We start from the raw sequence: 24030 nt of genomic DNA, 5'->3' as shown, positions 1-24030 counted from the left end.
CCACAAGAAGTGGCATGACCATGATCATGGTTTGCCCACTTTCTAAACTAAATATGGATTCACAAATTCTAAAAACATTTGGACTACTAAATATGGATTCACAATAAATGGCACAAAAAATAAAATTGTAAAATTGTTATATTTATCTTTTTAAATAGCAAATAAATATATTATTGGTTCACTTTCAAATTATTTGAATATACAATACTATGGAGTACAATAATCAATACGTTCGGACAATTGAAACATCACATTAAATTGGATTTTGATAGCATCTCATTCAAATTGAGTTGGGCAACGTAAGGAAGCGTGAACAAACTACTCTATTTTTGTCCTCAATATAATTATATATATACCGGTTTTGAGGAGTACGTTACGTTATATGACAATATTAATATAGTATGTGTGAGTTGACTTTTGTCGAAAGCCGCATTCCTAAAATAAAAAAAATAAAATAAACCAAGTAATTAAACATAACACAATTTATTTAAAAGGGTGCACATGGTGGCAATTCAAGAAATTGAGGAGGAGAACAAGCTACAAAACGACATGGCACACATGATCTAACGACATCCCACACATGGGTTACGATTCTTTAATTAGTGACAAAGATTAATTTAGTGACATAGATCTAAGTAACATGGGCTACCAATGTATGTTCCACCATGTTTCTTCAACCTTCCTTTTCATCACCACTAATTTGCATACTCTCACTTTTCTTATTTGTAGAGAGGATCGAATTTGCTTTTTCTCTTATTTGATCATGTGTTTGTTACGATTAAACAAAAGGAATTATATTTGGGATGTCACTAATTTGATTGAATGTGAATGCATGTGTTTCATTTTCATATCCTCTGATTTAGTGCGATTGAACTTGACCTCCTCGAGTATCACAAGTGTAATTTTTTGAATGGGTCTTGATATATTGTTAGATCGTCGGTGCTAATGTAGGGATATTTAGGAATGTGTTGAATAATAACAATGATATAATAATATATTTAAGTGGAAAACAATTCGTACATGTGGCTCCACCACTATATTGAATATGTGAATAATACTGTGTGATCAAGCTTTTTTATTTGGCTTCTCAAGCATTGCATACAGCTAGAAATTATTGTCTTTCCCTAAAAACTTACTACTATGCAAATAATCGAAAAAATCATGAATTTTACACAAATTCTAGTTTGTTCCGTAATTTTAAAAATTAGCCTAAAAAACTACTCTCTCTGTTCCATAGTAGTGGATGCATCTCTTTTCGGCACGGAGATTAAGAAAAGTTGTGTTAGGTGAATTAAGTAAATAAATAATAAAGTAGGAAATGAAAAAGGTAAAGAGATGTAGAAAGAATAAAGTAAGAGAGAGTAAAGTAGGTGGGTAGAAATGTGTTGACTTTTACAAAAAAGGAAATGACTCTACTACTATGGAACGTACCAAAATGGCAAAATGACTCTACTACTATGGAACGGAGGGAGTATAAGGTTTTGAATTTGTTTGCAATTATCACATGACGAGTTTTTTAGTGAAATTATATCTGATATGTCAACTGTAAAATTATAAGTGGACATTGCATACATTAATTTAAAAGAAATTATCTATTCATAAATGAACAATATTCTTTAGTTTCTTACTCCATCCACTCCATAATAGTAGAGTCATTTCATTTTGGTATGTTTTATAGTAGTATAGTCATTTCTCTTTTTAGTAAAAGTCAATACATTTCTTCTCACTTACTTTAATCCCTTTTAGAGAAGTACTTTATTTTCTCTTTATCTTTCTATCTTTTTCATTTCCTACTTTATTTTTTCTTTATTTAACTTATAATACAATATTTTTTAAATTATATGCCGAAAAGAAATATTTCCACTACAGCAGAACGGAGTGAGTACATATTTTAATATAGATTACCACATAAATGTAAAACTACATTAAATGAGCATTTATTAATGGGACTATATAGACTAAAGTCATAGATTTATATTGTGGTCATACCAATCGAGTAGGTAGATGCGTACGTTTTATTTGAGAAAAATGACATTCCTTGGAGGCCCTTCTTTTGTTTGGTTTTGTTTATGTTGGAATATTTATTCATAACATGACAAAACTGTGAGGTCAATGATGGAGTAATTGAAATCCAGTCTCTGCATATGGATAAGGGTAAAATTCATCAATTTTCACCATACTTTAATTATAGACCTGTTTCATAACTCAGTTGTTATTACAACGCAATTATCTGATGAAGCTTTAGCCATATATTTGTTTGAAATGCTGAAGTTAGAAATTTCAAATACTAGTAGTACTAAAAAGTAAACATGATATTTTCCCACACACTAGCATAATTATAGCATTCGAGTAATATAAGTACTCCCTTAGGCGAACTCATACCATTTTTTTTCTCATTCATCCTTTAATATCCATAATCCTTTTACTCATTCCATCACTTTCACTATTTGTGGATTTCGTTTTTAATTTTTAAAATATTTGTTGCATGAATAATTTAATTGGCAATTGTGTATACTTATGCTATGACTTTGGGGACAACATGTATTTTAATTTAAGTTGGTAAAATATGAGAGGAAAAAAAATAATTAAAATAATATTAATGGATAGTGAAATTCACATTAATTGAAAGAATATTAAAGGATGGTGAGATTCACATTATTAATTGCATAAAAATATTTTTAAAAGTAGAAAATAAACCAATTTTATGAGACAATAATATTAATGGATAGTGAGATTCACATTAAGTGAAATAATATTAATGCATGGTGAGATTCGCATTATTAATATTTTAAAAATAGAAAATAAACCAATTTTGTGAGAGAGACCAAAATGGTAAGACGCGACTATATTTTTGATTAAATGTAATATCTTAAATAATTTATATGTGAATTAAATTGATTACAGTTATTTTTATTTAATTAGGATTTACATTTATAAGTTAAAAGCGTACCTTAGACGTGGCTGGGTGCGGCGTGCGCAAGGCCCGAACAGCAGAGCAAGAATGACGTTACGTGCGGTTCCTATAATTATGAGCAGACATTGAGAGAGACGTTAGCAATAACAGCCGTCCAAATGGTGGGACCACCTATGGTTCGAGACTAGTAAAATCACACCTACCATTTTCTCCGCCCGCATCTTCATGTGGGGGCCGCCGTTACCGTTCTGTTTTAACGGCCGCTATACAACGTGGAGAGGTGTGGGCCCGCTGTCGTCACGTACTCTTCATGTCATACATTAATTACTTGCATCAGTATTTAATTTACGAATATTCAAATTTAATATAAGTACTAGTATGACACAAGTTAATAAGAAAATTATAGATTTCGATATTAAACAAATGAAATAGGAGTACATAAACTAATTAATAGAAAGTCAAACCAAGCAAATGTTTCGTGTTTTAATTAGCTGTGTGGGGAGTATGATTTTAGCCAATTCGGAATCCAGAATTTCATTATTTTTAAATTCATCTTTATTTTTTCTTTCGAAATTTAGGAGAGGGCCTCAAGTTCATAAATTTCGAAATCAAGAATTCATCATTTTTTTTTCACCGTATTTTTAATTCAGGATTGTTTTAATAATCTAATTGTTGTAGGCAACACACTAGGATTTGGACTTATGGATATTGGGAGGAAAAGGAGATTTTGAGAATATAAAAGCTTGCATGAGATGAGATTATTTCCAAAAACCCAACAACAAAAGTTAACTAAGGTGGGGTTATAAATGACTACACATTTATCATAAAAAATATTATTTGGCCAAATTTTGATCGAACTCACGTTTTTTTTTAAAAAAATACCAAGCATAACAAATTTGCAACCATCCCAACTTTTTTAATTTGGGCAAATACTCATTGATGTGAACTGAAAATATCTATATGAACAAAATGAAGTCATCTGATAATGCTATTTAACAACATTACATTATTACAATAAGTCTTTTTTTTTAGTTTTTGGTTCTCTTTCCTTTGGTTTTTTCATTTAATCTCTCGTACATCTCTGCCTTTCACCGCTACTTCTCTTTCTTCTGCTATGTCGATAAGAGAATCATGTTAGAGGGTAAGTTAGAGAAGAGACGTGGAGACTGGAGGGAAAGTAACAATTTTATTTAAAATAATATAAATGAAAAGAAAAATAAATACGTACTTATTTTAATAAAAACAATGTCATTTTGGTCATTCACAAAGATATCATTTTTGCATACGGATGAATCAATTATGAAATTCATTTTGAAATCTTGGGGACATGCCGAAATTCGACCATATTTCGTGATTTAAATGAATTAGGTCATTTAAATTAGTACACACGTACCATTGTCATTCAGATTTGTACATATGGTCTACAAAATACTATAAATAGAATGATTGCGAATTTTTATTGTTTCATTTTTGAAAAATATGAGATTAATCAGAATTTGATCGATTATTTATTATACAATTTAGTTCTTAATAAATTGACAATATTTTATAATTTGTCTCATTATTTTCCATAAATGTACTACTATGTGGCAAATTTCTCATTTATAGCATCATGTCGTAATAATAATATACCCCTTAATAGTATATTAAAACTTATGCCATCTCTAAGAAATACTCTCTTCGTCCCATAAATTTTATCATACTTCGATCGGGCCCAAGTTTCTAGAATTGTAGTGGAAAATGAGTTAAAAAAGTTAATGGAATGCGAGTCCTATTTTTATATACTACCATTAGTTTTATACTAATAAATTAATAATAAAATGTGGGTGAGAATGAGTTTGTGGAATAAAGAATCCACGGTTACGAATGATAAAATATAAAACATGATAAATTTTTTCAACGAATGAAAATAGAAAAATATAACAAACTATTCGATGAGAGGACGGGCGGAGGGAGCAGTAAACAACGGGGAAAACTGTCATAATTGGTACACGAATTATCAGTAAAGAGGTTTTTAGTATAGCTAGATGCTTTGCTTTTATTCTGTGCTAATCATTCTACTTTATGGAACCTTGTTACTTGATCCACTCCCATGTCCATCGAATAAAAGAATAAAGTTACATAATAAAAGCAGAAAATAATTATACAATATTAGTGGAAGAGTAAAAATTACTTCAAATAACAAAAAAACTATGCACTCAAACCTTTTTCCTCGATTGAGAATCATTGTTACCATCTTCTCCACACTACCCATAATTAAATTGCTACCTTTTGCATTGCCATTGAAAATTGACAACACAGTATATATTTCGTATTTAAAATATTTACAAAAAATTGTGGATGTTTTAAGTTTTGTTTGTTAATTTTCAAGCCGAAATTTATAATACACGAGTTTATATTACCAAATAATTTGAGGTGGAGAGTATTGACAAATTAAAATTTGATTTGTTTAGGTAATGAATAATGCTAAACTAGTTCGAACTAACTTTTGATGCTTATTCGATATCTGAATAGCTCACACGTAATTTAGTTCATTATATATTGCCTAATTATACCTAATTGTTTTTCCTATCCTTAAGATAATAGTGTATATTTTGTTGCATATACATTTTTAAATTTGCGGTTATATTGGAAAACGATGTTTTGGTTGTTCAAATTCGTGTGCTAAATTAAATTAAACAGAAAATCAATGCGTGTCTATTTATTTGGTTGTTATGTTGTATGCTAAAACAAAAATCATACTTCTATCAACCAAATCCACTATCTATATATAATGATATTATAAATTACTATAATGGTATTTAGATTATGTAGATGTCGATCGTCGTTACTTTTTTCGACAGAGAGATAATAATATAAAATGATTAATCATACTGTGAATCATATTTGTAGTATAGTGGTAAACAACTATGATTGTGGCACATAGTAGTAAGCAAAAAATACCCAAAAAATTAAAATAGAGACTGATTATTAAAATGTCACAAATTTCATTGGAATGTCAATTCCGTACCTAAGTGTTTTTAATTGGTATAAGATTTGTCACTATAGTAACAGTTTTAAATTAAGACAATTCATTTGGGTGATTAATACAGTTTGAAAATTTGTTTACTACAACAAATGCCATTGTTCTACCTATATCTTACTGCAAAATTTCGTTGACCTTTAATTGCAAAATATAAACTTTTTAATTTACTGAACTCAAAACATATAGTACTATTCAAATTGCAACTTATCATATAAATTGATAGTATTACTTTGGAAATATGTAAAAATCTTTTATAAATATATAATACAATACACGCCACAATGAACTCGAATACAAGATTAGACATTGTCAATCTACTCTAAATTCTGTTAGATTTTATAACGTACTCCATTAATTGATTGTATTTATTTTCATCCATAAAGATTTGAGTGAGTGACATTTCCCATTTTCTATTTTCCGACGGTCGAAATTCGTAAATCCAATAAATACAAATGAAATGATGAAGTAATTAATCCGAGTAATTACCATCTTTAAATCTTTTTAATTCTAAAAAACAATTACCTGTTTCTTCGTCGCAGTAGTATTTATTGAAAAGAAAAAAAAAAGAATTCCAAAAAGGTAATTGAAAAGGGATAATAAATCCACTACCTGTCTCTTGGAGAGAGTGGAGAGAGAGAGAGAGAGGAGAGATTCCAGAGTTCAGAGCTTGGTCTCCCATTTCTGGCCTCGTCTCTGGCTTGATCTGCGTTTTTGCGCGACAATGAGGCTGGCGGCCGAGAGTTCTGAAGTTGTGGAATGCAGTGGCGGCGAGAGCACCGCGGCCGCCGGAGAAGACGGCGGCGCTGTGGTGGTGGTTGGTGTGAAGGTGGACACACGGAGTAAAGAGCTTCTGACTTGGGCGCTTGTGAAGGTGGCGCAGACTGGCGATCGCGTCATTGCTCTGCACGTCCTCAATCCCAACGTCGGTGAGTAATTTTACAGAATTGCATCTGCGCACTGTGTTTTGAGCTCACTTTCTAGTGCTGTGTTTCGAAAATCTCAGGAATTGTCAAGTGTAATTTGTTCAATTTCTAGTGCTTTTGTTGGCAATTGCGTTTCTGTGTTGGATATTTTTGTTTCTGATTTTGTTGCGGTTTAAATTTGGGCGGAGAAGAGAAATCGGATTTGCTTTCGCTGGTGAAGACATTTGATTCCATGCTGGCTGCTTATGAAGGTTTCTGCAACCTAAAGCAGGTGATTCTTCCTAAACTTACTCTTCTACTGTTTTTACTTGTATCTAGATGTGCATTTTTGTAAATTTATTTTTTGAGGGGTATACAGTTATTGCTACAAGTTCATTTGTTTGCATTTTTCGCTTCTAGTTTGAGTGTATATTTATTGTTAGTACTGTACTACTACCTTTTACACTATCAGTTTTAGGCAACATCAAGTAAAGTTGACTCGCTACAGGATTTTTCCTTCGTTGCTTCTTTTTTTTAGGAATTTATTCATATAAATTGCTGGAGTGTCTTGTTTGTGTTTTACAAATTCTAAGTTCAAACTGTATCTAGATGTTTGGGACTTAGATTTTCCTTTCGTTATTCCTGTATAATTTGTTTTGGTGAGTGCGAGCTACAAATTCATCGGTCAGTTTTAATGAATTTAGCAAATTTTGGCAGGTGGATTTAAAGCTCAAGGTGTGTAAAGGCTCTCCAACTCATAAAATCATTCTCCGAGAAGCAAAATCATGTGGAGCAACGAGTTTAATTGTTGGCACTTCAGGAGTTGATCACAAAGTTAGATCAAGGACCTCAGTTGCCAAGTATTGTGCCAAGAATCTTCAAAAGAATGCATCCGTTATATGTGTCAACAATGGCAAGATTGTTTTTGCAACAGAATCAAATGCTTCCTGCCTCTTGTTGCTTCGAGGTGCTGATGTCCAGCGAACAAGATCAAGGAAGAAGAAATTGTCCAAAAGCCCTCTGAGTCTTCCGCCCCAGAGACTTTTAACATCATCTAGTGATGAAAGGGAGAATGTTTCCATGGCGCTGGTACCTGTAAAAACCCGAGAAATGCCTGAATCGAAATCAGGTTGGACAGTATTACGCAAGTCGTTTTTTAACGGGCTGAAATTACCCGAATCTCCATCTAGTAAGAAGTCATCCGTGATGCGATGGATGTTCAGATTACCGACACGACAATCTGATGCAGCTATATATCCTGATCAGAAACAGACTAGTACATCTGATACATCTGAATGTCTTACAAATTTGGACCCAGATGAGGGAGCTATTGTACTGTACTCAGTTGATAATGACTCTAATCTTTATTCATCTAAAACGTTCTCGGAAGAACTTAATGCTCTTACAGAGAAGTACTCAGCTACATGCCAATTGTTTAGCTACCAGGAGCTTTTGTTAGCTACAGATAACTTCATACCTGGTTCGTTCTGTTTTATTGATTCACCAATTTACTAGTTCACTCTTTCTTCTCATGTGTAATTATTGATGTCTGTTATCTTTTCAGAAAATTTGATTGGAAAGGGTGGAAGCAGCCGGGTTTATCGAGGCTGTTTGCCAGGAGGCCAGGAAATAGCTGTCAAGATACTAAAACCAACGGAAGATGTACTGAAACAATTTGTTTCAGAAATTGAAATAATTTCATCTGTGCATCACAAGAACATAATTTCTCTGGTTGGCTTCTGTTTTGAGGAGGACAAATTGCTACTGGTTTATAATCTTCTTTCAAGAGGGAGCCTGGAAGACAATCTCCATGGTATGGTATTTGTTTATTCCTTCTTGTTTTATGCATCATCTAGCATAATTGGATCAACTTGTACTTGTTTGTCTCTTGATTTTGCCTCTTGGTTACTGCTCTCAGAATTAGGTTCTGAAAAGTCCAAAAACTTCTTTGATTGGGACACGAGGTATAAGGTTGCCTTGGGAGTTGCTGAGGCACTGGACTACCTACATAGTTCAGCTGAACCAATTATTCACAGAGATGTGAAGTCTTCAAATATTCTTCTTTCGGATGATTTTGAACCACAGGTATTAGAAAATTCAACTATCACTCATTGCCTTGGTGTGATTTTCTGGTGCAATATTCATTCTGCTACCGTTTCCCTTGCAGCTGTCGGATTTTGGCCTTGCAACATGGGCTTCAAGTTGTTTATATCATATGCGTACCTCAGATGTAGCTGGCACATTTGGGTTAGATTTTGTACTTTCTCAACTTAGTAATTGACAAAAGAGGATGCAGATTTGTAAGAGTATGTTTATTTTGCAGATACTTGGCTCCAGAATATTTTTTGAATGGGAAGCTAGACGAGAAACTTGATGTCTATGCTTTTGGAGTTGTGCTTCTGGAGCTATTAACCGGAAGAAAGCCAATTAATGATGGATCTCCTAAGGGCAAACAAAGCTTGGTAATGTGGGTAAGTATCTTTTCCCTGAAGTCTGGATGTGATTAACTTTTCTTTTAGTTCAAATAATTTTGGAATATGGTCAGATATCGACCCATTTCTTTTAGTCCTCTTCATTTTCTTATTTTCTGTATAACCAAGAAAAGAGAAGCAAGACTGATGCGGCTGTACTTAAAAACTGCTTTACAGGCAAAAGACATTTTAAAGGAGGGGAAAACCTCAGAACTCCAAGACCCAGAGTTAGTTGATGCTTATGACCAAGAACAATTTGATCTTATGGTCTTAGCTGCAACCTTGTGTACCAGACACGCACCACAATCTCGTCCTGAAATTAGCCTTGTAAGTACTAGCAACTCAAGTTTTTATGCTTGAAAAATGGTTATATCTCAATTATGATTCTTTACATTGTCAAAACAGGTCCTCAAACTCCTTCAAGGTGATCCAGCAGTGATCGAGTGGGCTAGGCAGGAAACCAAGACTTGTGAGGACTTAAATATAATCTATAACGAACAATCAGCTACAGTGATCCAGTCCTTCATTAACCTCGCACTACTTAATTTAGAAGATGATTGCGCCTCTACTAGCAGCACCGAGCTGAACATCTCGGTGGAGGATTATTTAGGGGGTAGATGGAGCCGTTCATCAAGCTTTGATTGAAAAATGTAGAGCATAATGGGTTGAGCCGAGCTTGTACATAGTTATAGAGTTGTTGTGTATGGCGAGGTATTGGACGAGAGGATCCCCGATGCTTTTTAACCTCCTCCTTGCCTAATTTTTTCTAGTCAAATAGAGTGTTGGTCTACATTTCATAATTGGCAGCGCAAAAGATTGCCAAAGCATTGCAGTTTATGGGTACAAATGCATTGAATTCTCACAGCTACTACTTAGGCGAGAAATTGTCTACTTTTTAATTATAGGATTTGTTATTGATACTTACTCTTTAGTTGGGAATTAATTAGGGCGAATGCTATTTCTCTGGTTTATGTCTGGTAGTTAGATGGTCCTTTTCTTGGCCATATTTGTGGAATCTGATTCTGTATTAAGATTTGTTCAATATGTTTGTCTATGTCGGATCACTTTTGACTTTTAAGAGTTGCAGTGATTAGATGGGTAGGTGGTGTATGCACACAAAGAAATGTACACATCCCAACTACTATTCTGAAAAAAAGGTTTTCCTTTTTCTTCTTCAATGTGCAATAAAAAATTGTCGGTAACGAGATAGATTACCTTGACAACTTGAACCATTTGCTAGAGCAAACTAAGTTGCTTAGATTTCGTACGAGTAAACAACTAAACTGCAAAATCAATGTGAAAGTAGAAAACTGGAGGAAAACTGATATAAGAACATGCCTCGATTATCCACGGTGTTAATTTATCTTGAAACAGTGTTTTATAAAAAAATATTATGTTGATTTATTTTAAAAAGAAACTATATTCTGGAGGTATCGTATGTCGAATTTTCATAACAAGTAGTGATCTGTAGACTATTATACTTGTAGTATCATGTTTTAATGACTGATGCAACATTGCTCATAATATTATGCCTTTGGTTTGGTGTTCCTACCGCTATCCCCTTCATACCCGTCGCTCTCAGTGATTAAATTTAAATATTTAAATTAATCGCATGTAATTGTTTTTCTCCAACCTAAAAAATCAACATTTTTGGTGACATCAACGTACAAATAATGTACTAGTACTACTTTTTTAATTCATAGCAAATAAAGCACTACGTTCGGACCACGAAAAGGAAGTGCTACCAATACCATATGCTTATTTTTTATTTAGTTTAAAATAGACACTCGCGTAGTGCTGAAAAACATAAAATACCTCAATGAAAAAAACGCAAACAAAGATGACACAGAATTGAATTCAGATTCATAATGCTACAAGTTCAAACCTGATGATAATAATCAAATCCCCAATAAAGTAGACAGTAAGATACTAAGATTAGAGTGACCGATAACAACACCTAAAGCTTAAAATTTACCCCCCTTGACTCAGAAATCCACTTATTATAAGTTACTACTGTTAGTTTACAAGGGTGGTTATAATGCTAATTTTTCTTAAATTGCTAACTCATAAACGCAATATATTAAAAATGTCAACACGATCACATTAAAATGTTAACACAAACATTTTAAATATCAATGTAAACACAATGTATTAAAATATCAACTAAGTTTATGTTGACATTTCAATATCATCGTGTTGACATTTTTAATACACTGCATTGATAAGTTAGCAACGGATCACATATGTAGTTTACAATATACTCCCCCATCCCACGAGAATATACACTATTTTCTTTTTAGTCCATCCCATAAGAATATATGCTTTCTACTTTTAGAAACTCTTTTCTCTCTAATGAGATGAGACTCATTCTCCACTAGCAATACTTTAATTACTTTTTTTCTGTGTTTCTCTCTTACTTTACCAATTTTACATTAAAACTCGTGCCAAACCCGAAGTGCATATTCTTTAGGGATGGAGGGAGTAGTAAAATTTAAAATGTAAATTAAGTGTCAAAATAAATCATCATCCGCAAATTAAGATAAAATCTCGAGTAAAATAAGGAAATATAGTTGCTAGAAAATAGCAACTTCAAAAATTTTCAGAGTTAAAGAGTCCAAAAAGTTGGCACGTGCCATGGGAGTCATACTTGTTTTTGTTTTCTAGTTGAAATGAGGTGCCATGGGAAACATACTTAAATGTTAACAATGCATGGCACCAAAATTTACATTATGGTTTACAATCAGAACACTTACGATAATTCAATTACGTTAACCTTGTCCCCTTTTGACATCCGCAGGTTATTCAGCTGAACTTCCAATGCATTTATTTGCTTGTGTATTTTCTCTCCTTTATCAGGTAGTCTCGACACTGCAGCCTGGATAATAATAAATCTAAATAAAATTAACAAGATTGATTTACTTATGTCTTGAAAATATGCTACTATTTGATATACAAACATGCATCTTTTCTCCCACCACCATGTTATTTGCCAACGTCTATATGACAAGATAAAAATTCTAGATGAAGATATAAGTAATTTAACGATAGAAGGATAGAAGCCATTTGAATACAAGAAATATGCATGTCCAAGTTTTGAAGATCAAAGTTAGCCACTTCAGGTTAGTAGAATGTAAATAATAAATCACAAGAGTGTGTACCGTATTCAAGAATATATGAGACAAGCGACTTATCCTCTCTTTGATTTCAGCTTCAGATGGTTCGGTGACATCAGGAACTGAGTTTCTCCGCATTCTGTTTACATCCTTGGGATTAAATGCGTACTGTGCTCTGCATAACAAAAGTGACATATGTATTCATTTTACGACCAATGAACTTTTATAATAAAGATGAAGAGCTAGTAATATTTTTCTCAAGAGTTACCCATCGACATTATGTTCAAGTGGTGATCGTGTAGATGCATTCCCCATGTACGTAGTCCCTCTGGACCTGTGTTTAAAATAATGGAAATCCATATCACCAGTACCAACAACAAGGATATGCTTGATGTTTAGTCAAAGTGAGCACTAGGTTAACCAAATTTTCAATTGTAATGTGCACTTTTAAGAAATCCAACAGGGACTGACCTTTTCGGTTCCTCGACATCAAGTATCTCAACCTCATTCGAAGGGGCTGCCTTAGAAAAGAGCAAACTGTGCTGGCTGACTCCAGCTATGTTGAGAGTTTCAAGGAACTCTACATGGCCTCTAAGAGATTCTTCCCTGGATAAAGCATAAACATTAGAACTTGGACTGATTAGTTATTCGTATGAAAGATGATTGCTTAGAAACAAAGAATTACATAGTATGCTCCCGATCATGTTCTTCAAGCAACTGTTGTTGGGTGGGAGAAACATCAAATCCTAGTTTGGGCACAGTGAAGAGATCCCGCAAGTCCTGGAAATTCAAACACAACAAAACAAAGGGTTTTAAATGAATGCCGCAGGCACAGAAAAAAGATAATATAATTTGACTGCAGAAATGTAACTTTACAAAGATATTAGAACTATACAAAAATAGCATGTCACTTGTTGTTTGCACCAGGTACTAATTTTTGCATTCACTCTTGAAAAGATTGTGGGCAGCAGCATAATATGTAGATCAAATTTACTAGTATTTCGTTCCCTTGAGATAAATCAATTCTAAGGATGACAACTTGCTTCTAGGGGACATTAGAGCATGGTCAGAACAGATATTAGACATTTTTTCTTGTGAAACAAATGCATAAACAAATACCTGTTGGCTGAAATATCGGATCTGCTCCTTTTGTTCTGTTGCACTTCTAAACAAGCCACCTTTAAATACCTGGTTCACATATAAATAAAGCATATAACTGAACGTAAGTAAGGGCTCAAACTTGACCATGAAAAATTGAGACATAATGGCACAAATCTCTATTCTTCTGTCACTTATAAACAAGTTATTTCAAGCATGGGAATCTTTTTGGACTACATGGACGCATCACATAGCAGAAGATGGTTTCATGTCTGTTTTAAAATGTGCATTGAGCATTATCAAGATAAAGTACAAGGAGCAGTTTTATTACATAATTATTGAAATCTAAAACAGAGTACATTCCGTGAAACCTTTATCTAACATGGAAAATTTGATAATATTAAATCGACCACGAGTGGACGTTAAATCTAATCTTGACCTCCATCAGTACATCAATTTGAAGTTTGAGATATTATAGACAGTCCCCACCATAACTTGAGAAAAAAACACATCACAAACCTGCTTTCTATAAATTTTCTCTTCCACAGTTCCACATGTCATTAATCTGTACACTATGACATCCTTCTTCTGCCCAATTCGGTATGCACGGTCTACACTCTGATTGTCAGTGCTGTAAAAGTTGAGTGGAGTTAATCATTAAGGAAGAACTATTCCGAACAGATGCAATGCTTGTTACAGTTTAATCAGCCATTTATTCACATGTAATGAAGAATAAGGAAATAGCATTTTTTTTATCAATTACTCTAAAGCCCAGATCATTCAATAATAATAATAATGCACCTTGGGTTCCATGCTGGATCAACCACAATTACACGATCCGCATTAGTGAGTGTAAGGCCCAAACCACCAACTTGGGAAGTCAAGAGAAAAATTGGAGCTCCACGACCCTCTTGAAAATCCTTTACAAAATGAAAAACAGATATTCATATTGGAAATAGCAGTTTATATATGTGTATTCAAACAAATTCATTATAGAAAAGCATACCTTTACAACTTTAGCTCTGTCCAGGATTTTGGTATCACCATCTATTCTCATGTACTTGTAATGACTAGATGTCAGTGACTCCTGAGTAACAAGAGTAATATAAGAACAGAATTATAGAAAACATGTTTTCCAACAAAATCAAGGGAGATGTTCGTTTGCATGTCTCTGATGGCAGTTGAAGGAGTGTGAGAGAGTCAACATAAAACTGAAAACCACAAGAAGTACTACTAACTGAATGACCTTCCTATGAAGAAGGCTTGCTGACAATTTTCATTATTCTGTAAAATGAGAAACGATCCAATCGTATTTCTATGTTAGGGTTTGAAACCCATATTCCTTTTGAAGAAACTATTTGGTACAAAATGGAATTTCACACTTTGATCAGAGTAACTTGTGACATCGACAAGACTGATTAAAATTAGCATCTTACATATCTACTGGGCAGAAAGTGGCTAGCAGTTACCCAGTGTCAAGATCATGTGATGAAACAACCAGTAATAAGGCCCTGATCATGTTGCATGTAAGTATCATTTACCCAATGAGAAGATCTAAAGATCAGCATTACTTACAGTTGTGTGTTTTAACCAATCCTGACAGTGACAACCTTCTCATATGTATATGTATGAGAGTCCAACTTTAACTAAGTTCATATCTCCTATAAATATTCTTTATTGACAAGATATCTAACTTCATGGGTTACAGTTTCTAGTTGTAGGTATTTCATTTCGAAAGTAAGTATGCATATCAGAGTCAAAGTCTCTAAATTTCTCACTCCTCTAACTATCTCGTGATCTCCACCTAAAGTACCATTCCTCGCATGAGAATCTTTGACCCCTTAATCCCATTACTTAAATTTAATAATGTGAAATAACAAATTCTCAGCCAACAATTTCCAACAGGAACAATCATAAAAGTATTTCACAATGTCCAACATGAGTTCCATACTAAGGGAGTATTATCAGGTCTTTATCTGAAGCACTGGTCAGAGCATCATGCAAAGAAAAAATGATATCTTTCATATCTACAGTCTACTAAGGATAAATGGTTGCAAACAGGGAGTAGGTGTACTAATTCAGCTTCTTTTTCCTTCTAAACTTAGAGACCACAAACAAGAAGCAGAACAAATCATGGTAAGAAATAGTGTGTGCAAGCTACAAAAGCAATTCCTGTGTTCAACAATATCGTGAATTGAATATCAAACATCTAAACATAGAATAACCTGAATTAGATTAAGCATCTTCTTTGATTGAGAAAATATAAGCACATTATGTCCCTTTGGAATCAAGTCTCCCTGTAACCAAACATAAATATCAGGCGAAAAATATCAACCAATATGAAATTACTGAACCGTGGTGCAAATCATGAGCCTACCAGTAAAGACAATATGAATGATATTTTGCAAGAGATATTGTGATTCTCAACAATGTCAAATCTATCTGCAACATCTGCTATGTGCATTGCCAGTTTTTCAGCAACTTTATGATCTTCCTGCTCAGCCATGGAATCATCCATCCCTTCGAGAAGGTCTTCGGCAGCTCTTTTTGTCAATATAAGCGGATGATCACATATTTTTTTCAAGATCTGATTCAATGAAAAAACAAAGCTTGTCAAAACATACTCTGCTCTTTTTGTCAATAAGCTAGTCCAAGCATCTTCCCGGGATAATGCTTGTCTGCATTAGTTTTCTAACCTATTTCACTAGATTGCCAGCTTTTAAGCCAAAGTGTTATCAAACTTAACAACTCTGAAATGGATGAAACTTTCAATGGACTCCATTAAAAATGAATGGCAGATTCATGGTAAATATCAGAGCATGAGCTATTCAGTGCAGCAGTGTGTTGACAGTGCACACAAGACAATGCCAACATAAAGAGAGATCATGGGAGTTTGCACTTACATTTCATATGCAGTGAATGGCAGTTAAAGTTTACACTTAGGAAGGAAAATTGTGAAATACTTATAAAGGATGTTCAAATGACATAATGTGTGTTCTTGCAACATGAAAGGATTTTAGTTTATTAAAAGATGTATCAGTCTCAATGCGTTAGAAATCAAGAACAATTAGTTAGTTAACAAAAGTTTATAACATGGCAAGATGAAGCACATATTTAATAATATGTCAAAGCCTAATGAAAACACATAAATTTAAACAGAAATTGAAAACACATGATGGATATTACCGTAAGTGCAGCAAGAGGTGAGCCATCACAAGCAGAGACAACAATCTCACTGTTTAAGAAAGCTTCATACAGTCGGCGCTGAATTCACGAAGATAAAGAATATGGACTCTTTAGTGAACTTTTCCCAAAGTAAACAACCATTTTTTATTACAACTATGAATATTACCTGGCATTGTGTCAACCGTAACCATACAATAAGTTCATTCTTGTTGGAAAGTGAGGCATCATCACGAAAAACTTCACTTTTCATTCTTCTCAAGAAATATGGCTGAATGCAATCTCTCAGTTTCTATCATCAAAAGATGCCAAGAGATGAGACAAATGACAATGAAATTATTTCAAGTAGTGGAAGTAGTGTTAGTGGATTGTGGGGTCCACGTCCTAAAATAGAAAGTAGAGAAAGTTTGGACGCCTCAAAATGGAAATAGTTTCTATTTTCAAGGGACGGAGGTAGTATATATATATACAGATATATATGTATATAATATTCAAGCATTCTAGCAAATTCTTACACCAATGCATTGGCATATTCTGGGCTCTAGCTAATGAAAATCTAAAGGGAATTAGTACTCAAGTGCAACAAGAAGAAGGCTCAAGAACAGCACAAGCAAAGGTCTCATGAAGTTTTAACAATTACAGTTTGATATACAAACACAGTTGCACAAACAAGTCATTTTTAGTACACCAATATTAAAATCACCTTTGCAACTGATGAACCAATGTGCTTTTCCCTATCAGAAGCATTTTTCTCATTTCCCCGACTGATGAAGTACTCATATTTATCCTTGAACCTAAAAATAAAAAAAGAGTAATGGTAGAAGAGATTAGCAAATGCCACATATATTCAACAAAATTATGGAATTGGGGGTGGTAAGACAATTACTCTTTTTTGTCACCCAGCAGCTCTGGACAGGAGAAATTAAATAAAGCCCATAGTTCCTAGAGAGATAGAGTTTTCATAAGTAAATAGTTTTCCGATGCTTCTTGTATGAAAGAAAATAAACATTATATTCCAATTATATGAAGACGTGAAATTAAACCATGCTACCTTGAGATTGTTCTGGAGTGGTGTTCCACTGATAATGATACGATGACGACAAGGTATTTGAAGCAAACTTTTCGCCCTCTGGGTACTCGGATTTTTTATCAGGTGGCCCTACAGATTTTATAGTTTGGGAACATGATGACAACAAAACCAAGCAAGTAGATCCTTCTCGAAATATTCTATTCAAATAGTATATAGTATATATAGTATATATGAATAATAACATAGAGTGCATACCTCATCAAGTATCATATAATCCCATGTCAATTCATCTTCTTCACCATCCACATTGTAACGGTGATCTCCACATAAGGATTTTGTGTTGTTCCGCACTATATCATATGTTGTGAGAAGAATACCTTTGTCCTGTGGTTAACAAAACATAAAATTGTTAATCCAAAAGTAATAAATAATCCATTCATGCAAATATATGCAGTTTACATGCCTTTTATTGTATATAGAATTCACAAGAAAGATAACCTGAAGTACATATTGGAGCTCATAGTGCCTAGTCTTTTGGCAAGTTGCAAAATACCTGTGAGTGTTCATATAACAAATATACTAAGAGTGAGAAAAGTTAGTTAATTAATCAAAAACAATATATAAAAAGTTGCTAGAATAGTATACTCTCTTGTCTTCTCTGAAAGTCCAACTGTTGATAGTTCATTTATCCAATGGGTTAACAAGGTCTTAGGTGCAACAATCAAGACTCTCCGGATCAAATTTGAATGGAATAGTCCACACAAATAACTGCAAATCTGAAAAGATATGTAACTGGTAAATCATACACTGTGACTAAATGTAAAAAGGAAAATGACTATTACCATAAGTACTTTCATCTACCTGCATTGTCTTTCCTAGGCCCATATCATCACCCAAAATACCACCCTTACCCTTGCAATGAAGAGACCAAAGCCACTTTAGTCCTTCTCTCTGGTGAGGATACAGCATATTTGCTATTTTATGTGGTAGCTTGTATGTGCCCCTCAGACCACTCAGAGTGAATTCGTCTACATGATTGTCAAATGTAGTCACCTCATCAGATTCTTCATCAGACACCTTAATAAACTTTGTTTGACCATCCGGTTTTTTATAGGGGGGTCGTTTACTCAAAGCCACATAATCTTCATCTTCATTTTTGTAACTATAATCTTGGAATTCTTTAGTTGACCCTGACTTTGCATGAACCCTCGCTGGTTCAATATTTATTGGCCTTTCATACTTATCCATTTTATAGGGGGGTCGTTTACTCAAAGCCACATAATCTTCATCTTCATTTCTGTAACTATAATCTTGGAATTCTTTAGTTGACCCTGTCTTTGCATGTTCCTTCGCTGGTTCAATATTCATTATCTTTTCATACTTATCCATGTTTCTGCTGGGCTTACCAACATAGCTCTCAGCCACTGCATCAGAACCCCTAGTTTTGTTCTTCTGATATTTATTGGTGAAATTACCAGCACCTTTTGTCCCAGCTGTTTCATCTTGGGAATAAGAGTGTGGTACGTGTGAAGAAACATCAGCTTTATAATCATGGAACCCCTCTTTGATGGTTACATCATGTAATTTACTTTTCAATGAGCCCTGAAAACCATCCATGGTATCTACTTTCTTGGGAATCCTTTTCTTCTCGATGGAAAGGATCTCAAGTTTGGAGCTCAAGTCATTAAGTATATCCATGATTTCATTTCCACTACTCTCGCATGTTTTCTTGACTGGCAATGGTGAGTCGAAATCCCAAATATCATCAACAGTTGGTTCTTGAGCACTACTAGCTTTTTCCCCAGCACCAGTGGTGTCTTCATTGTTCTCAGAAATTTTGCAGAGGCGACGTCTGCCTTCCATTCTAACCTTCTTTTGCTTCTCTTCTCCTGTTGAATCCACAAATCAAGTGAGTGAAATAAATTGCAGAAAATGCTTACTAAGATAATCAATATAATTGGTTCAAGAAGATTAACAATACGTGGAACATCGGAATTATCAGTAACACCAGATAACAAAGATTTTCCCTCCTCAGCATTAGCTTCTGCAGGTATTTTACTGCTCTCCAGCTGAATATTGTTGAGATCCACACCAACTGCATGATACAATGACATAAATGTGTTAGAATGACAGAAAAACAGTATACAGAAGACACAGGGAAAATCACAAAATGACTCATCAAACTCTTAGAAAAATGCAAATTACTGGCCTTGAAGATCAGTATTATGTTCACCTGAGTCAGAAGTAGCAGAATTCTTCTTAAAAGAACTTTCCTCTTCTTCAGTTGTCTTGCAACTTTCAGGTGGTTTGGAGGCTTTAACAATGTTCAGAATATTCAGAAAAAAGTATCAATTTATCTGGACAAATAAACCATAAACAGTATGCACCACACATCATGGGAAGGGGAAAACATAGTACTATAACACTCGCATCCTGTCATCCTTATTTCTAGTTCTTTAATTTAGACCAATTCTGAAGATGTATTGAAGTTATACAGAGTACTTGAGAAAATACTTTTTTCATGGTTTTTGTAGAAAACAGCATCATCGAATTCAAGTAATACCATAGATGGGAGATCGCGAATCGAAATCATCAAAGCCTGCAAATAGCCGGGGAGATGAATCGTTAAGCCTCGAGACAGGCTCCTTGACATCCACCTCTCCTGCACAATTTAATAGGGGGAAAACAACCAGATAATGTCATAATCCACACATAAATGAAAAATCCTAAATCCTTCAAAGTAATTAATATATAAAAAAAGTAGAATCTAGGTAAAAACCTTGGGTAGGAGGAGGAGAAGGAGAAGGAGAACCAAAATCAAACCGCGGGGCATCATCAAGTGCGTGGGCGGGCTTCCCCGTTGGCAAGGCACTAGTATGATCAACTGCAGATTTCGAAATGAAACCACGATCGGAAACAGGAGAGTATGCGTGAGCGGAGGAGTAACTAATTAATCGGTAGATGCGTATGATTGGGAGAAGACTTACCAGGTTTTTGTTTGGGTCTAGCTTGAGAGGCGGATAGAAATCGATTGTGGAGCTGATTGAGACTCATCGCCGGCTTCTTGTTGCCATCCGCCATTAGAGGCAGGTGGTCTTCGCTTCACTTCCCGCTTAGAAATGTAAATTTGAAATTTGGAGAGAGAAACCGAAGCCCAGTTTCTGTGGGTGTTTGAATTTCAAGTTGGAGGTGGTGTTCTGCCACTGCTGCTTAAATAGTGAGAAAAAATCCCTATTTTTACGAAAATACCCGTAAACAAATTTTAAGAGAATTGAGGTTTTATTTGAGATTGGGATAGGCTAGATAGCATTAAATTAAACAATGAATATTAAACACGAATTTAATATATAAAAATGAAAAGGATACCAATAAAATTGGAAAATGTATACCTGAATCGATGATTTCTTAATATATAGCCGTTTTGGATGTTAGATTAGAAAAAATATCAAAAGCATCTTAATATAGAAATGGAGCTCAAATTGCGTCTTAAAAATTATGCGATCTGATAATTGACTAAAAACACGGAAGTCATTATTAATCAGTTCAGATCAATTTATAAAATTCGGATGTCATTTTTAGATCATTTAACTCATCATTTATTAAAATGACCTAAAATAATTTAACTCATTTTTATAGGACGGAGGGAGTACTATTTTATCAAGATAGTTGTAATTTGATAAAAATGAAATTACGATGAATTCCTAAAACAATAGCTTTCCATGTAAGCCAATGGCTCCATTATAAAAAAATATTAACTACCACTAATAATCATTTAGAAAAAATATAATATGCTACTTCTAAAACTTTATTAGCTCCCCAACTAGGGATTTTAGATTTTAGGTCATGCCGCAAGAACAATTCTATTCAAGTAAACTGAAATGGTGTTTCCGTTCGATTTTGTCAAGGAAATCCTTTGCAATCTGTCGGTGAAATATCCGAAGCGATTCCACGATGTCGCACCGACTTGGGGTACTTTAATTGGAAGTGGGATTTTCATTAGGAAGCATCTATGCCAAGCGCATCAGCGATCTCTGTTCGTCGGCGGCAATGGCATATTTTACAAGTTCCAGTTTGAGGCGCTCGACGAGACTCCCGGCATCTTTCCGGCTGCATATTACGAAAGCGTCGACGGGGTCTCGAATTCTTGCAATGGAGTTATGATTGTGCAGTCCAATCCACCGGCCACCTTGTTTGTGGAACCCTTTCACGCAATGTACCGGAGGTTGCCCGATATACTGGAAGATCATCCGGACCATGGGCGAGTTAGATATTCATTTGGTTTCGGATATGGTTTAAAAAATGACAATTACCAGGTTGTTAGAATCAAACGTTCAACCGAGTATGTTTATAGTCTAAAGTTAAATACATGGACTAAAATTCTGAAATTCCATTATCCAGTTCCGGGGAATTCGCGTGAGCACGTTAATGGTACTTTGCATACTCTGGATATGAAATCTGATGGAACATGGGAATATGAATTGGATCCCTGCGCGGGAGTGATAATGGCTTTTAATTTGAGTACATTATCTGAGTGTGAGATAATGTTTCCGCTCTCAATTCAAATAAAAGGTTTCGGTATTAGATTAGTTGTTCTTGATGGCTGTATGTGTCTAGTTTGCCACAATCATGACAAGGTTGTGGTGTGAGTGATGAAAGAGTATGGAATGATAGATTCCTGGATAGATGTACTCGCTATTAGCACCAGTGAGTACCATGTGAGTAAGCATATTGAAATTAAGATGTTGTCATTGACGTATTCAAAAGATAGCAATATATATGATTCTTTTTTGGTGAGATCACAAGATATTTTATTGGTATGATGTGGTCAACGAAACAACTGAGAAGATTGATTTTCCAGAATTTGAGTTCGAGCATTCCGTTATTTGCATTGAGAGCTTGGTTGAGCTTAGTGAAGGTGTCGTTGTTGCGTGTGGCTGAAGTGAGGTCAAGAATTTTTTTTTAATATTAGCTCACTTGCACTGATTTATTTATCTATGTTTTTTAATTAACACCAAATGGTTTTTATTTGTATTTCTTGTCTCATGGGTTAAAGTTGGATTCGACACTTAAGGTATTCGATCAAAACAAATCTTATGTCGAATAACTTATCTTGTTACGAGTCGGGTTCGATTTAGTCATGTAAACTTGCTGTTAGTAGTTAGTATTTTCTCTTTCCATGGCTCCCGCTTAGGGATTCAATTGGGCTAACCCACTCGGGTTCGGACCAATTTACTCGGGTTTTTGGGCTATATAGGTGCGGGTTATCCAGGTTGTAAATTTTCGACTGTAACTCTAAATCTTCGGGTTTCGAGCTAACCCACGAGCTATTCGGGTCAAAGTGATCTTATGTGTTACTTCTATCCATTCCAATATTCTAACTTTAAAAAAAAATTGTCGCAAATAGTAAAGTATTCTCAAAGTGAGCAAGAGAAATAAAATAATTGCAATTGAAAATTTAAACAACATACATAAACATATCGCAAATTAGTAGCACACGTGAATCTGACTATAATTAAATGGAAATCATGCATTTCAAAGTAGTTGAATGACATTCTTAGTTGTATACCCAAAAAAATGAATTCTAAGTAGTGAAAAAGATATGATAGATAGTAGTATGTCAAAATACAAATTTTATGGAGTTGAATGACATTCTTCTACATCAATAACTTTTAATATGAGTACATATTAATAACATCTATATTCCATATAACCCTAACTTCCAATTTGAGAGAGAAGACATAATTACCATGTAGTACTTTATATCAACTAGTATTACCACCCGTGCTATGCACGGGCCAAATAATTTTCAAAAAATAAGAAAATATATTTAAAACAAATTAAATCAAAATAAAAAATTATATAAAAAAAAAAAAAAAATTATTGCAAATCAAGAATAGAAACTATTTAAATTTTATATTCATAAGATTATGAAGATTTAAAAATCATACATTTACTTATATATCTATAAGTCTGTCAAACCACTGTAGCGAAAGAACATGTGGAAAAAAAATAGAAATAAAACAGGATATACATTAAAAAGACTGAGAAATACTAAATGCCAAAGTAAACAAAACACAACATAGAATTCAAACATCTTCTCGATAAAATCATTACAAACATCTCTCTAACACCAATAATTCATACATTTTGAAAGACTTATTTGTAAACAACATTAAGAGTAGAATCACTTCTACTATCATTCTCATCCCCACACACTAAAATCTTCAAACCTTCACGACTTGTGACTCTAGATATAGCAACATAAAGTTGTCCATGACTAAAGACCGGTTTTTT

General features: G+C 34.1%; 3 protein-coding genes across 4 annotated transcripts; 2 read left to right on the top strand and 1 right to left on the bottom strand.

The window, feature by feature from the left end:
* The first annotated feature begins 6545 nt into the window (after positions 1–6545).
* LOC125223474 (protein kinase STUNTED-like) lies at positions 6546–10484 on the top strand. The gene is made up of 9 exons (XM_048126639.1): positions 6546–6865; positions 7054–7133; positions 7559–8321; positions 8406–8654; positions 8760–8926; positions 9009–9088; positions 9165–9312; positions 9490–9639; positions 9718–10484. The coding sequence occupies exons 1-9, from the start codon at positions 6661–6663 to the stop codon at positions 9955–9957; spliced, it is 2082 nt and encodes a 693-aa protein (XP_047982596.1). The 5' UTR covers positions 6546–6660; the 3' UTR covers positions 9958–10484.
* Positions 10485–11864: 1380 nt separating this feature from the next.
* On the bottom strand, positions 11865–20904 carry LOC125218476 (protein CHROMATIN REMODELING 24). 2 transcript variants are annotated; one of them, XM_048120149.1, is made up of 25 exons: positions 20724–20904; positions 20516–20620; positions 20300–20398; positions 19970–20050; positions 19718–19831; positions 18598–19625; positions 18382–18512; positions 18235–18289; positions 17992–18120; positions 17758–17865; positions 17593–17648; positions 17410–17500; positions 16876–16998; positions 16710–16787; positions 15901–16110; positions 15749–15820; positions 14530–14610; positions 14325–14443; positions 14043–14154; positions 13545–13613; positions 13111–13205; positions 12897–13031; positions 12694–12759; positions 12471–12600; positions 11865–12187 (listed from the first exon to the last, which is right to left on the bottom strand). In XM_048120149.1, exons 1-25 carry the CDS (start codon positions 20815–20817, stop codon positions 12062–12064), a joined length of 3507 nt encoding a protein of 1168 aa, XP_047976106.1. In that variant the 5' UTR covers positions 20818–20904; the 3' UTR covers positions 11865–12061. The 2 variants fall into 2 exon arrangements, with proteins under 2 accessions (XP_047976106.1, XP_047976108.1); XM_048120151.1 differs by having other exon boundaries at positions 19745–19831.
* Positions 20905–21614: 710 nt separating this feature from the next.
* On the top strand, positions 21615–22382 carry LOC125220449. The gene has a single exon (XM_048122617.1). The coding sequence runs from the start codon at positions 21615–21617 to the stop codon at positions 22380–22382; it is 768 nt and encodes a 255-aa protein (XP_047978574.1).
* The last annotated feature ends 1648 nt before the right edge of the window (positions 22383–24030 follow it).

The sequence above is a fragment of the Salvia hispanica genome, chromosome 4 (assembly GCF_023119035.1).
Source record: "Salvia hispanica cultivar TCC Black 2014 chromosome 4, UniMelb_Shisp_WGS_1.0, whole genome shotgun sequence".
In the NCBI taxonomy this organism is placed as follows: Eukaryota; Viridiplantae; Streptophyta; class Magnoliopsida; order Lamiales; family Lamiaceae; genus Salvia; species Salvia hispanica.
Note: the sequence above shows the minus strand (reverse complement) of the source record. Positions and strands in the feature narration are given on the sequence as shown.